The following is a 16,471-nucleotide window of genomic DNA, read 5'->3' as shown; positions in this document are numbered from 1 at the left end:
AATAAAAACAAATGAACTACAGGTATTTTAATGGTATAATGTATTACATTTGTAATGCCTACTTAGTACATTCCATAGTACAACCTGCATAACATAATTAGAACAAGATTCTGATGTTCCAAACCTTGTTCATTAAGTGGGGAAAAAAAAAGAGATACCAAAGTTATACCATATTAATTTAGAAAACACACATATATTTGACAATAAATATTGCCAGAATTAAAATTTAAAAGAGGTATAACTGCTTCAAAAATGATAAATCTACCATTCTTAAGTTGTCTAAAATAATGAGCTGACCAAATAATGAAGGTACAAACTAATTAATAGCCATTTATAACAAAGGCAAGACAGCACTAATGATGAAAAAAAATCTATGAGAAATGTCTTTTTTCTTAAGCAATATTGACAAGTTTTAAGGTTAACAACTAACAGTCTTCAATATTGTCAGCAGAAACCTACTGGTAGTTCATGAAATAAAAAAAACATGAATTTCGCATCTGTTGTTATGCTCCACACATTCAGTACAGTGAAAATTGGTAAGTCCCAAGAAACAAGAAGTTGATCTTTGACAGATACCAAATTTGCTTCCACTGTATGCCCATCTATATAAAGCCACATACTTAATTTGAAATCAATCCACCTAGTGGCAGCCAAAATTTTTCTTTATCATGTGATAAATGACAAAGCCCCACAGAACAGGTAGTCCGGTAACCAAAACTGCATGCAATATATGATCAAACTATATAAACCATCCATTAGCGAGTTTACTGAGAAAATTGCAATGAAATTTGGATGGATGGACCGACAAGGTGATTGCCATTGGATAGATTAATTTCAACTGAGATAGATGGGGCATATGCTGTAAGTAATTTTAGTGGATCATGATATCGACTTAATGTTTTGTGTGGAAAAGTATGCTGTTTGAGTTGTGAGTATACCTAGCACGACAACAGGTGCAACTTCACCTTCCTTTTTCCTGTAAAATACATTAAGTCAGTAAATAGGAAGTAGAAGTTTGTCATACCTGAAATTGTATTCCATGATATGGGACCCCATACCAAATATCTAGTGACTAAGAAGAATGTTAAGAAAATATTTTCCCTTCCCACCAATCTGACCGACATTCACCATTCTATGGGCTGTTTTGCACAAGTGCAACCTGGCCACTAAGTCAATAGTTTGGTCCTTTGTAAACATGGGTCAATCAAAGTGAATAGTAATACTCATCTAAAACTTCTATATGTTAAGGTTAATACCTCAAGCAATAGTTCTGATTAGTTTACATTATGTACAATACTTCATAAGTGATATTGTAATCACTACTTTTCTATTGATTCATGTTGAAATATACCAAGAAATGGAAATCATCACTTGTTAGCAAATAAAACAATTGGCAGATGAACAAATTTGAGAAAACTTGATGCAGAATAAGATGGTGAAGTCTTTTAAACTCAAAGTTATAGGAATATCATATAACCAAAAATTCTTGAAATTTTTTTATTCTATGAAACAGTTTTTAAATCTACATATAGTAAGAGTTGCTAACTAAATGTATGTATTAATTATTATTCAATATTTTTAAACAGCATTAAAAACCAATATCATCTATGTGATACTTTTTAGATTCATCAACAACATTAAAAACTTATCATAATGAAAACCACTGAAAATACAGCAACCAACAGAAAGGATAAAACACAGTATAAATAAACAACAAAATAATACCAAAAAAAGAAAAATATCACAGCACTACAATGTTTACAAAAGTTCTGCCCTATATAATCAATGTCTGTCTAGGTCAAAAGTTAAGTGTAAGTTATTGTAAGAATCAGGAAAAATGGGAAAAATCAGAAACATTCATGTTAAAACCCCACCGATCTGACAATATAATTCCATTTAAGTATGCTTTCTCTATTTGAAAAGACGATTATTTGATCTCTGCATCACTGGATTTGCACACAGTTTATTCAATAGAATGTTAGTAAATGATATTTTTGATAGGGTTATTTGCCCTTGAAATGTTCATTTTCAGTCAAGTTCAATGAAATTATAACTCAATTTACCAAAAAGAAATGAAAAATCTTGTCTTTTTTCCCACTACCTGCTTTTTAACAGGGACAGACACTTAAACTATTCCTTTAGCTGCCAACTCCTCTCTTACTCTGTTCAGGTAGGTTGGATCTGGGTAACCAAACCTAATAAAACAAAATGTAAAACTTATAAGTTACACATGTACCAAAGTTATTGTCTTACAAGTATCATTTCACCAATCGATTTCCAAAAAAATCATAATTGTAAATTCTGTGGTAAACTTTGACATTTTCTTCCATGTGGGATTGTTGTCTCTTTGACATATACACTAGGTGCCTTCCTACACTACCAAACCTAATGATTTAGTTATAGCTTCATGAGAAATCTAATAAGGACCTAACAAAACTATAACTATTCTTACTGGAACAAATTCATTTCATTTTCTGTTATCAATTTAAACCTAAAAATGAAAAAAAACAACAAAAACCTACTTAGGTGGACCACCGTCAACACTTGTTTTATGATGAATGTCGTTCCAAGTAACCACATCCTCCTTCCCTGTTGTTCTTGATGCTCCAATGGTAAAGATAAGTTTGTTGTCAAAAGCTTTTCTCAGTAACTTGTATATTTGCTGTCCTTCAGTGTTGTTTGGTAGATATGCTGTCCTCTTCAGGCCTTTGTAACGTTTCCCTGGATTAGGATGATTTGGCTGGAAAACAAGAACAAAATCACTGACTATACAGCCTATATCAACACTGATAAAAATGAGGAAAGTGAATGCAATTAGATCTTAATTAAAATGTAGACAAAGCCTACACCAGGAAAACAGGAAAGTACCATACATACTGAAATCAGCAAAAAGTATACATAAAGAAACTAAAGAATAAATAGCATCCACTAAAAACTGGGGTATTAACCAGGTGCACCAAGAGGGTTAGTCCCCTTTGCTTTCCTAGAAACACCTGCCAAACAGCTCATATGCTGTCAAATCTGGGTAAAAAGAAAAGAGGGAAATTTATGACATTGTGAACAAGCCTGTTATCATATTGGAGATCGCCACACCATAACAATCAACAAGATTGTAAAGTGATGACTAGTCTTATGGCATCATAATCTTGTGCACTACAATGTAGGACTATACCAAGAACTTTCCACCATTCATGATTCATTTCTCATTATACAATGACACATGAATGTACCAGAAGACATGCTTTTTAAACTATTCTTACACTGTGATGGATAAGTCAAATTAAGGGACTAGGATCATCATAATAAACAGCTACTTTTTGTATGTGTGCTTCAAAGACTAATTATGCAAATTATCTTTATTATTATTAGAAAGATATTTAGCTATTCAAAAGAAACACTCATAGTACAATCTCTGTACTGAAAGTGGTATCATAAGTTCAATATTTTCTTATTGCCATCAATGAAACCTACTCACCATCTGTAAACCTGCTGGCACATCATACTGGATTACAATGGCTCCACTGGCTCCCTCATATCCTGAAATATTTAGCTTTCTCTCTATTTTAAATGACATTGTAGCTAAAGGCTGATCTCCCTTTACAATACCATACAACATGCCACAAGTTGGACACACTGGTTTACCTGAATTGAAGTGTCTATCTATACACCTCTGACAGAACCTGTGGCCACATTTATCCAATGTTTTAGGAAGCCTCATCCTATCAAAGCAAATTGGACAGTTATCATCTCTGTTTGAGTAACTTAGATGAACAGGGAGACTGGTCATTCCATCAAAGTCATCCTGCAAACCAAGACCAGACACGAGATGCATCACATCATCTGTTTTAGGTTTTCCAGCTTTAGATGGTGCAGTCTTCGGTCTCAGTGATGAAGGGTTTGTTAGTGTCTGTTTTAACATTGGAGACTTAGTACTTTTCTTTGCATCTACCAATTAAAAAAACAAAGATATAGAGCGATATATACATAAATCATTAAACCATCACAATAGGAAAATCATGTACATGGTACAATTAGCACCAAAGAAGAATGAAACAGTTAAATGAGTATATTCTTTAAAATGCTTTAAATGCTTCATAGACAATATTTACTAATGTCAATGTTCAAAATATTTTATCTCTAATCGCAAATAAGTACATATAATATAAATGAACTAAAGGGGGTTTTGAACTTAGACCTTAATTGAACCTTTGCTATGGTTTAGCATTTTCTGGCATGGTAAAATGATACATTCCAAAAGAGATAGGGCATTTACACTTTCTAAAACTTAAAATAACTATACAATGTACCGTACTTTACTTGCAAACTATTTACCAGTGGATGAAAATGATGACTTTTTTGATGCAGATGATTTTTCGCTATCAACATTGAAGGTTGTAGTTTTAAATTCATGCCTATCGACTTTTACTTTCTCTGTTCTACGATCTAATGATGAAGTTCTTCTCACTCTACTCCCTGAGAGAGATCGTGGCAATGAATGTTCATCTGAGTACTGCTTTGTAGATAACCCTGACTTCTCTTTTAGTTCTTGAAACTTGTTTTTGGCAGCCTGTAAACAGTAATTTATTTAAACAATTAAATTGGAAAATCTTCTAAATGAAAAAAAGCATGTAGATATCATATGTGTATTTCTTTCATAAAAACTGTTATAAAAAAGCAATCTATATAGTCAGAGCAAAGATAAAATGGTACAAATTTTCATTTACTGTCTGTGATCTCATTAATAGTTATGTAATCTTCAACTATTGTAATGTTCATCATTATCAGACACTGCATGAGATCTCTTCAATACAAAAATGGCGGCTCAGGGAAGAAATGTTCATGTAAGAATGCCTTGAATTACTAAACTTGATATGAATCACTTATGATAGGAAGGGTATATTCTAATTTTTGTAACATTATTTTTTAAATCTCTTCCTACAAATTTTAACAGAGATGACATGTCACATAACCTTTACAGTTTGTCTTATATTGTTACTGAAAGATGAACAATTTTACTTAGAATATATCCTATTTCAATTTTTTTCAGTTTAAATACTTATATAAGTACCTATAACATACCTGTATTGACCTGTGAATCCCTCCCTCACACAAAGACTCTATGATTACAATCTCCTTACTGAACCCTCTTTAACATACATGTATTGACCTATGGTCTTCCCTCTAACAAAAATTGTATGATTACAAACTCCTTACTGTACACTCATTAATATACCTGTATTGATCTGTGAAGTCCTCCCTCTAACAGAGACTACTGAACCCTCTTTAACATACATATATTGACTTGTGAAGTCTTCCCTCTAACAAAGATTGTATAATTACAATCTCCTTACTGTACACTCTTTAATATACCAATATTGACTTGTGAAGTCCTCCCTCTAACAGAGACTATGATTACAATCCCCTTACTGAACCCTCTTTAACATACATGTATTGACCTGTGAAATCCTCTCTCTAACAAAGACTGTATGATTACAATCCCCTTCCTGAACCCTCTTTAACATACCTGTATTGACCTGTGAAGTCCTCCCTCTAACAAAGACTGTATGATAACTATAGTGGTGACTACAGAATCTTCATCATTATTCACCATGTAAATCTCTTTTAGATACTGGTTTGTCTTCGTACATGTAGCATCATAATACAGAAGAACTGCGTCCACAAAGCACTGTATAGAGGTATCCAAAGGAGCACCAAATACACCTTCAAAAGAAAAGTATAATATTTAAAGGTGCCCATTAAAATCTAAAATGTTGGCTTCATTATCATATTTTGATTGAAATGATAATTTTTTTATTTACTGTATTCTTTGGAATACAACCTATCTCTTCAAGCATTATCACCTATAAAAAGTTACCCAATTTGGGTTTTTCAATCAGCACCATAAATGTGTAAATGTATTGATAAAAATGAAGAATGCATGTCCTGACATGTACACACATGAACAAGACCAGGTCTCAAATCAATGACTAAAGGGGGGGTTAGACGTTATGCTACAATATATGAAAGTTGTTGTACACATATTAATATATAGCAATCAATAGTATACTTACATACACCTTATCATTGCATTGAAAATTACCTGAGCTGATGCAAGGCACACTGACAGAGGATATCCTCAGAGTAGAATTGGCATACTCAAAACAATTCAAATAGGTCTTTATCAACTCCCAGGTGCACCTATCAGGGCGACTCTCTAACCAAATTGGTCCAACTGCATGAATAATATACTTGACTTTCAGCCGACCTCCTGCAATGGTATGCATGACATTTGTTGTTCTAAGATTTCCATTTCTTCTAATGAAGTCTTCACACTCAGTCTCAAGACGTATATCTGCTGCTCTAGATATAGCTCCAGCCACTCCACCAGCATGTGAAAGACTTCCATTAGCAGCATTTACAAGGCCATCAGTCTCAACCGCAGTAATGTCTTGAAGAGTTACAGCAACTTTTAAGTTTCCAACAATGAATTCTTGGTAAGATGAAACTGCAAAATCTGTTGAAAACAGACTTGTATTTCCAGTTGTTTTCTCTCTTGGGAATGGATAAATTGTATCTGTTGTACTAGAGAATTCCTTGAATGTATCATTAGCCTGACGGGATCGCTCACTGTCAGAGGAGCCCTTGGAACTCTTAAATATTTTCTGTAGTTCCTCCTCCTCTGTCATATCATCACAGATTTCACCAAGCATAGTGGTACGGGTGTTTGGTACATGATCATGTGACCCTATGCTAAATTTACCAGGAGCTGGCAGTTTGATATTTTCATAATCAGGACTACGTTTATCAATTGGTTCACCATCATCATATTTCATGGGAGAGGTCTCATGCATATCCCAATGATTTGCTTTAATATAACTGCTTGTTTTTGGACGAACTATTGGTTCAGAGGTTTTTAATAAACAAGAAGAAATATCATCTTCATCATCTGATTTTGCTGAAGGAGATAACAAAACCCTTTCTTTGGTACCAGATCTTGATTTTTTAGGGGTCAACATATCCCTTTCTCTCTTGTCAGATCTACCTTTTGTAGGTGTAATAGATCCTCCTTGGGTTGATGTATTAGGAATAACCCTCTCTTGAGTATCTTTCATGTACATGGACGGAGCATATGGCAATGAGTTTTGACTGTAAACATCATGAGGATATTCTTTATGAGATTCTCTACTTAAATTCATCTTGCTTGACAAGGAATCATGCTGTACAGTAAAAGTACCTCCATCAATACTTGACCTAGAATCTGGTCTGGACCTTGTTCTTTCTCTATCACCATCCCAAGAGTCCTGATTCTGATAAATCTTTGAGTGTATTTTATGTTGTGTCTGTAGGGACTGATTAATAGTATTCCATGCTAATTCAATCTTATACATATCCCCATTCAAAACTATACTGTGGTCAGCAGGATTTTCTTCCAGTTCAACTTCTATTACATACAATAGCTTCTCTTTTATTTTATTTGACACTGACACAAGTGACGAGATTTCTGGACTGAGCTTGGCTGAGATTTTGGAAAATATCTAAATAAAGAAAGGGAAAACCAAAGTTAAAAGCCATGGTAAAGGTTATATAAAGATAAAAATCACTCAGACTTTTTACAGAATTAATTGATGAGTAATTAACAAAATGCTGCTGGCTATGTCGTGTAAATATCCCCACTCAACCAATTCTATTAAGTTTACATTTAAGAACTACATGTAAACCATTACCAAAAATGAATCTATAAAAAGGATTATACTCAGCATCATATAATTCCCCGACTATTCAATTTGAAATAAAAATAAAACTACAAGTTTATTGCCACCTACCAATGTTTGAATTATTTAAAAATCATAAAATAATGTCTCCCTAAAACTTGAATTGTTAAAATCCAACGACAATCAAATCCAGCATTACAATGTTTACACAGAATTGGAAAAATACAATGATAAGTATTTGTCAGCTATCCACTTAGCATAAAAAATGATTGAATTACAATATACATCTATATTCTTGTAAAGAATAATAAAATTATTTTTAATTAAGCATAGAAACCATATGTACTGTTAAAAATATCTAAAATAATTTAGAAGTTTTATTAACAATTATTTTCCTCTCTCCTTCCCTTATAAATCAAAAACAATTGTAAAAATCTTGGGCACTTTAAGACTTTTAAGTCACAAGCAAGATCTTAATTTCTTATTTTTGGTGGCCAGAATAGCACTATCATCATCTGACAAGGTTGTTTCTGTTCTGTCTGTATAAAATTTGACAAATTACCATTGGTTCTGTTTTCACTACATGGACTCTGTGTCCATCAATAACATGGTCTCTGCTCAGTAACAAATCTACAACTACATAAATCAACAGAAAAATTACTCATTTTACTTTAAGAGACTAATAATTCAACCATTATGTTAGCATTATTAAAGAGCTATAGATAATTCAGTACCAATGCAAATCAGAGAAGCAATTTGGATGGTTTATATCGGCTTTCAAGACTTATAATTATTTCCATCATCACTCAACTTTTCTACTTCTGATCGAAGTTTATAATTGTCTCCCTTGTCATTAAATAACATATACTTTTTAATCTTTCTATCAGCAAAAACAAAGTTCTGCTTTCAGTCATTAAAATCACATGAAATAGAAATAAAAAGTAGATTCATTAAACTTGAAAACAGTATGAAGAGATATCTGAAATCTGATTGAAAAATGCAGACAGAGACTTTCATAAAGTATCCAATGAAAAAATATTTCAAAATTTGACCAAAAATTAAAAAGTTGAGTTTTTGGGTGTGGCCCCACTTAGAGCCACTGTTAACTGAAAATGCTAAATGGTATTTTAAATCTGTTACACAAATAATTTTAACACAGAATTTTGTAAGAAACAAATTAAAATAAGAATTGTCATTTAATTTTTTATCGACAACATATTTGTCCAGTGTTGGGGACACTTTTTTCAACAAACAATTGACATTTCAATAGGAACAAATTGTGCTCCACTGCTCACTGACCTATATCTTTACTCTTATGAAGCTGACTTTACAGCTGATCTGATTAAGGGAAGGAACATTGTTTAGCCAGATCCTTTGGTCCCAGTTTCTGCTATATTTATGACGTATTATTGTTAAACAATCCCAGTTTCGGGAATTTTATACATCGCTTCTACCCTAAAGAAATTAAAATAAAGGATACTACAGACACTGTGATTCAGTCTCATATCTTGACCTACAATTAGAGATCAACAGTAAGGAAAAACTATTGACCAAACTATATGACAAACACGATGGCTTTTCATTCCATATTGTCGCAGACTTTTTGTACTGCGCTAGACTTTTTGCAATCAGGCTTCTGGAACAGGGTTATGTTTCCACAAGATTGAGGTGTTCACTATAAAAGTTTTATGGTTGTCATCATTAACTCATGGATCATTACAGTGTATCCATCTGCACCAAGAGAACCGATTTGTTTGACATGTCATAGTTTTCCTTTCCACTTTTGTCAAACCAAGACTTGACTTTTTATGAGCAACTAGGAGGTTGTTTCTGAAAATCAAAGGACCCTTACCCTACCAGTACAGCTGTTCCATGCTCCCAGTTCTAATTGGAGTCCGAGTTTCTCATTTGCTTTTGTTGCTCTGTACTTGTTATTTTGTGTTCTTTGTTGTGTATGTCTGTTTTCCCTGTCTTATCTTTGTCCCTGGATTACATTCTTTGGATTTCCACTAGAATCTTGAATCCCTAGATTACTCTTAATAAATGCACCTATTTCACCCCTTTTGGGCCCTTTTTGCAGAATGTTAGGGGAAAGTAACCCTTTTTTTTAAGCAAGCTTCCTCTAGCTGCTAATAACAATATATCAAAATTTCATTACATTTGGTTCGCTACACCTAAACTTATCACAAAAAAACAAAATATTAAAGATGATGACAATTATAACAACGACCATGAAATCATCAAAGCATTATAAAACAGCAATTATAGCAGTTGTATAAAAATAATGATACATGTATTATTTTTTCTGAGTTTGGAGTATCATATACTTATTTCACAAAAGTAAAAATATGTATTGAAGTGCACTTGAGTTTACTTCAGTATCTAAAACATGAAGTATGTAGAATTTGAAAACCTACTATCATATTCTTTGAAGAAGATGACAGCATCATTGTTAAGTAAAGGGAAGTAAATCTTATCAATCTTTCCACCAGCATTTTCTTTCTTACTGAAGTGTATTCTCAGATCTTCAATGTCAAGATCTTTGGATATTTGTGACACTCTTACTCCATCCATTCTGCAATAATATAAAAAAAATAGTTTGCAAGACAAGTTTTTTTATATGATATACATAGAAATCAGAGATTCAAGAGGTGATAAATAAACAACATAATAAGTATCGTTGATACACATAAACAAAGATTCAAGAATATGGAATATACACTGTATTTGCAAAAAAAAATCCTCCCATATAGCTAAAATTTTTATGGGATATCAACAAAAATGTACCAATACCACACTAATTCCCATGCCTGCAGTAAAGTCAAGTGACGAAGCCATCAAATTGAGGCAATTTATAATACAAGGCCCTTTAAAAAAATAACAATCAATAACTCAAGGAAAATGTTAATAAGTAGGTCAGTTTTTCATAAAAGAACTCCTGAATACTAAAATGCAGTTCAATACATTTTTGTATCACAAGACTTTACAAAAAAGACCAGAAAACTGAATACTGTGCAAATGTCCATGGGGCTTATACTTAAAAAAAAAATTAAAAAACCCGAACAAAATGTAAAGACTATGGAACTCATCATTTCATTATTTTTGTTTCTATGTATGTGTGATTTTTGGTTATGTAACATTCTTTGTTGTGTGTGTCTATTTTCTCTGTCTTGTCATTATCTTTTATATACTCTGTATTGCTGCTGTGAAATCACATTTGTACAACTGTACATTTGTATTCTTATTTAAATGTACATTTAAAAGATGGTTACTATATGTACATTGTACTGTACATCACACTAATTTGAATGTTGTATTCACAAACATCATAATAAAACAGTCTGATATGGAAAGGAGTCCTTTTAGCATTATACTGTTCAGAAAGTTGTTTTTCATAAATAAACTTTTCTATAAAGGAAACTTTATTTTTTGAAATTTTTTAAAAACATTAGAGACCTTGACTACAGTTCTTCAATTCTCATTTACCAACACAAAGCATTTCTCAATGTATATTTGTAAGAAAGTAATTATCTTTCTATCACTCTCTTTCCCTCACTAACAGTAATTTATATTGTAGAAAGAAGTTCTCATTAAGTAGCTGTCTTTTTAAGAATCATGCAAAATCTGAAAAATGTGATACACCCCCAAAAAGGCTACATATTTTTACTTAAGTAATTAAGTTGTTTTATGGGTCTACACTATGAAATGTGTAATTATTCATTCAAATCTGCTTGCTCTTAGGAGATAATCAATATTGAAAATCCAGTAGATTCTATTGTATTTGAGCGTCATTTACAGAGTTATCTCCCTTAATTTTGAAATCAACAGTGCATTCTATATAATTTTTATCTTCTAAGAGCACGGGTTATATGAAAAACCACATGTTATTTTCTGTTTACAATGACATTTCAAACAAAACATCAAAAATAAAAATATGTAGGCTTTTTACCCATGAATCACATTTTGCATGATTCTTGTCTGGAGTGCTACATAAATAGTAAATTGTTGTATATCTTTTCTATGCACAAGTGTGAACTATGGAATTCAATTCTTGTCAGAGCCTTGTTACTGTGTGTCTAAGTACCACTCATCACATTATAAAATGATGGTTGTGATAGGGTTGATAGTGCCACTCTTAAATTCAATATGCATTGTACATGTATGTATTATAATATCAAATACATTGTACATGTATATATACATAATCATGCAAACAGGGAATACTGCTGCAGACAAAGTGGCAATCAAAAGAGAGCAATAGAAAAAAAAATCAATTCATATCAATATGTGATTTTTAAAAAAATACCTGGATAATTAAAGAAAATGTTTATATAACTGGGAAAAGACACTGAACAGACCAGGCACATGCTATACAAGTATATATGTACATGTATTAACCTCAATGGAATGCCATGTATGTTATAATCTTTTGGGATTCAGTGTACGGAGCTGTTTTCTGATTTGGTCGCCCACTCTAATCCCTTTTGAACTTTAGCACTGGAGATATTTTTTGATGTAACAGTAGTGGTCAAAACAAAAAATATCTCCAGCGTCAAATCCCAAAAGGGGTTACCCAATAGGGATTACATGTGTGTAAGAAAGGAATGAATACATGTATTACAAGTCACTTGTAATAATCTATATACATGTAGAAAACTGCCGTTGCTATTTGGCTGTTTAATTAGCCAATTTTCTTAAATTTCTCTGTTGAAAATAGAGTAACTTTGTTAAGAGTATTTGTAAAAAGCAATTGGTGGATGTGGTGAGTGATGTCCAAAAATTAAAGACAGGAATTGGAGAATGGCAACATATATTTTTTATTTATTTAAAATAATATGAATATTTTCAATTTCAAAATTAGGTCTTTTTTAAAAATATGCAAAATGTTAACTTTTTTAAAGGTTCATAAATTATTAAAAAATAGAACAGAAATTTTTATTTATAGTGCACTTTACAACAAAAACATAAGCTCTGTAGAGCTTTCACACCAATTCATATGATTGTCATTGAATGTTTGTGATAAAAATCTGCTGAATGGCACAGCCTATTTTTACAGTCCCTGAACCAATCTGCGCAACGATTTGATGGATCAGTGACCATTGACTAATTGATTGCTGATGGATTGATGACCGATAACTGATCCGATCGTAGTTTTGTTACATAAAATGATGTAATATCTGTTCAAAATAAAAGAAATATTAAATAATAAAAGTATAAAATGATGCTTAAATCTATTACATTATGTAAATATGTGTAAAATTAACAGAGAAAACAAGAAAAACTGTAAAATACATTGACCGCTCTGTGGTCACGTGATGCAATCACCAGTTTAATGGACCAGTATGACGGATCAATTACTGACTGGAAACTGATTGGTGATCGATGACTGATCGCAATTTTTGTTGCATGGATTGGTTCAGGTACTGTAATAAGTGTGCTTTGAATAAAACTAAAATGATGACTAAATGAATGTACCTATGTCCTGAGAAAGAAATATCAAAATTTTCATTTCCAGTAAACTGTTAATCAGTGTGTTCCTGTTTTTTTAACCATATGAATTTACTACCAATTAAAAGATTAACGAAACTTCTTTCAAATGATATAATTTTTATTAAATAATTATGAGTTTGAAATACTTAATTAACAGTTAGAAGTTGACCAATTTCATTAATTTTCCATGTGGTAATTACTGATATATGATAAGTAATTATTGATTTTTACAGGTAAATTTTGACATTTTATTATATTTTAGTGTTTTGAGAACAGATTTCATGTCAATCAGTCCCCAACTGGATCCATGCCCAAGTAGATCCGTCCCTTTTTAAATGTTGATCCACCCCTAATCATAAAGTTGATGCAATATGCATTTGAATTCATACAATTAAAATATTAAACATAAATATTGAAAATAAATTATCTCATCCTTTTCTATATGTCTTTTCTTAAATTTTACAAAAGAAATGAATAGATTATAAGTTCATTAAATATTATTTATGTTATACCTAATTGAGTACAGTTTAGAGTAATTACATATGATTACATTACAAAATGAAAAGTAATTAGTCCATTTAAGTTATTTTTTATCATTAAAGGGTTATTGTTTTCCATTTACTTGTTTTTAATCAAGATTTTCAGAAGTTCCAATCAAAAGCTGGCGATCAGAAGTCACACTTCTACAAGTTGTTACCAGTACAGTACAAAGAGTCCAAGACATTTTTTTTCATTTCTAAGTTAAGAATCTAGATACCTAACTTGTAAGTGTAATGGCCACAGTCCTACATAAAATTGTCTGTAAATAACAAGCTTCGGTATATGACACTAAATTTTATACACATAAATTCATAAAATATAATTATTGGAGGGGGCTGAAAAACCTGGGGATGGATAACTTGGGGACAGATCAGCCTGCTACCTTAAGAACATACCATTCCTAAGTATTTTCATCATAACTTTATTATCAATTTTATAATTTACGCAATTAAAATCCTGAATAATTTCCCCCCCCCAGTATGCATATGTCAAATGTAAATCTTATAGGCTTTAAGTTTAACCAGTATAAAGACCAGGGAGGCACAATTATTTTTATACCTTACACTACACTCAGCAGCATTTGTTTCTCTAACACTCAAGTCTGACCTGAGTGAAACTCTGTTACACCGACATTTTGAGTGCTTACCACCTAGATTCCACCTAGCCAGACCAACCACTTGTATATTGCAATAGTCGTAAAATTCAATGAGGCATAACAGGGAATTCATTGTGATACGATGTATATTGTTTCTGTTTCTCAGGTAATTCGGAGCACTCCAGTTAAGATGAAAAAAATTAGTCATGTCATTAAAATCATCTTTTTTATATTCAATATTTGTTCTAACACATTCACAGTAAATAGTCATAACACAAATAATAGAACAAAGTATGTAATTTCTGACAACAACAACGAAGAAAAAAGAAATATATAAAGATTGATTAATGTAGGAACTTGTGCGGTGGTGACGCAATTGTGCAAAAAAAAAAAAAAAGTGTAGTAAGAATATGGGAGGGGTGACCTGCTATTCAAAACAAATTGTATTTATATATTTTGTACATGTTTATCATTTATTGATGTGTTGTTTTTGTATTTACAGCAAAGTCCAATGAGTGGGAGATATCATGTAGAAATATTACTTCGTATTTTCATCAAGTAAACATGCTATCTTTTGATATTTTAATTTTGCATTTGTAAATTGATAATTACTATTTATAAAAATAAATAAAACAATTTGAAAGTATTGATTTTTTGTAATTTGATTCTAGTGATGGAGTAATGTGCACATAAGAATTGTAAAGTAGAAGTCCTTAATCAGGACTGGGAACATTGTAAGTAATAAGTTACAAGAGGTTGTCCAAATGAGGAGGAGACGATGTCCTCAGCTGGTCGTTTTAAACTGCTAAAATGCTTCAAGTTAAATGGGGGAAATTTCTTATTCAAAGTATGTTTCGAATACAACCTACATATATCTTTATTTTAATCATAAGTTTTGTTAAACAGTTTCGAACTTTCATTGATGCCGACCGATGTTTAGTCCTGTACAAAAATAATCCCTTGACAAACCTGGCACATACATGTATATATATTTGTCTATTTTTTCGAAATTTAAATGAACACATTGTTTACAGTGTCTCCCATGTGTGTCTGGTCATCACATGGACTGCAATTAATTATAATTAATCAATAGAGGACAGTTATGACATATGTATCAATGATAAATGTTTTTTTACAATTTTCACATTATATTTGTCAATCTTTAATACCACATGATAATCGTCTCAACTGCTGTTTTATTGTACCTACGCCTTGGATTAAAGCTAGACAAATCAACTAGTATCGATTTCAGTGATTGAATTAATAATTTTCACATGTCCTCTGGCCTCCCTTGTTGTGATTTTCTGGGATCCCTAATGAATTTTCGAGGTCAGTGACCTGGGAACTCTGGTACTTTTGTCCATATTGTCGGCTAAGATCAATGAGATTAACTTGTGTGATTATTCACCCAGGTCGGTGGTTCTCTGTACACAATTAACAACTGGAATATATGATGTCCCAGCTAGGTGGGTATAACACTCACATTTCACCGTGAAAAAATCTTACCGGCACCATGTTTCACTAACACGGATTTAAAACTCTGACCAGTTTTAGATAAACACAGTCACTGAGTATAGTGTATATGTACTTAGTTAGGAGTGACCAGTCCCTGGTGTGACCTACATTAGTTTTGAGAACAAGAAAGCAATAAATATATGTTTTTTTATGGCAGAATCAGTGGTAAAATTTGGATTTTCGTTAAGCATGTCATTATTTTACTGTGACAGCAGTAACCCACTTGTAAATTTCTTAATGAAAACAGTCAATTGTTGTTTTTATTTTTTGAAGAATTTTACAGTTACAGTACAATAATATAGCAGAATTTATTTGGGGAAATGTAGAGCCTAGAGGAAATAAAAACCTCTATCTTATAAGTAGTACTTTCAGTGCCGAATATGTTCATTCATTCATCAACTGAACAGCAAACACATCATTTTGTGACAGTTGAAGCATCGTTGAGCTAAAGCGCTAGATCGTCACCAATAAACATTTTTGTCTAATTTTCACTTTTCAGTGTAAAGTGTTGGTTTCAAATATTTTTAGTTTGAACCCTATCATCATACATCAAAATGGACTCATAAACAATGAAGTTTTATATATTTTATAATCGAATTTTTTAAAGCGATGTTGGTTG

The 16,471-nt window shown here is 31.9% G+C and overlaps 1 protein-coding gene across 2 annotated transcripts; it reads right to left on the bottom strand.

Annotated features, from left to right (window-relative positions):
- Window positions 1-12: 12 nt before the first annotated feature.
- On the bottom strand, window positions 13-16,358 carry LOC148621546 (uncharacterized). 2 transcript variants are annotated; one of them, XM_088576045.1, is made up of 9 exons: window positions 16,219-16,358; window positions 10,130-10,287; window positions 8,275-8,348; window positions 6,101-7,535; window positions 5,525-5,721; window positions 4,333-4,567; window positions 3,476-3,945; window positions 2,523-2,740; window positions 13-2,195 (listed from the first exon to the last, which is right to left on the bottom strand). In XM_088576045.1, exons 2-9 carry the CDS (start codon window positions 10,284-10,286, stop codon window positions 2,126-2,128), a joined length of 2,856 nt encoding a protein of 951 aa, XP_088432171.1. In that variant the 5' UTR covers window position 10,287; window positions 16,219-16,358; the 3' UTR covers window positions 13-2,125. The 2 variants fall into 2 exon arrangements, with proteins under 2 accessions (XP_088432171.1, XP_088432172.1); XM_088576046.1 differs by having other exon boundaries at window positions 16,199-16,340.
- Between the last annotated feature and the right edge of the window lie 113 nt (window positions 16,359-16,471).

The sequence above is a fragment of the Perna viridis genome, chromosome 3, assembly GCF_037379345.1.
Source record: "Perna viridis isolate PV_CMFRI_1.1 ecotype Kerala chromosome 3, ASM3737934v1, whole genome shotgun sequence".
Taxonomy (NCBI): Eukaryota; Metazoa; Mollusca; class Bivalvia; order Mytilida; family Mytilidae; genus Perna; species Perna viridis.
Note: the sequence above shows the minus strand (reverse complement) of the source record. Positions and strands in the feature narration are given on the sequence as shown.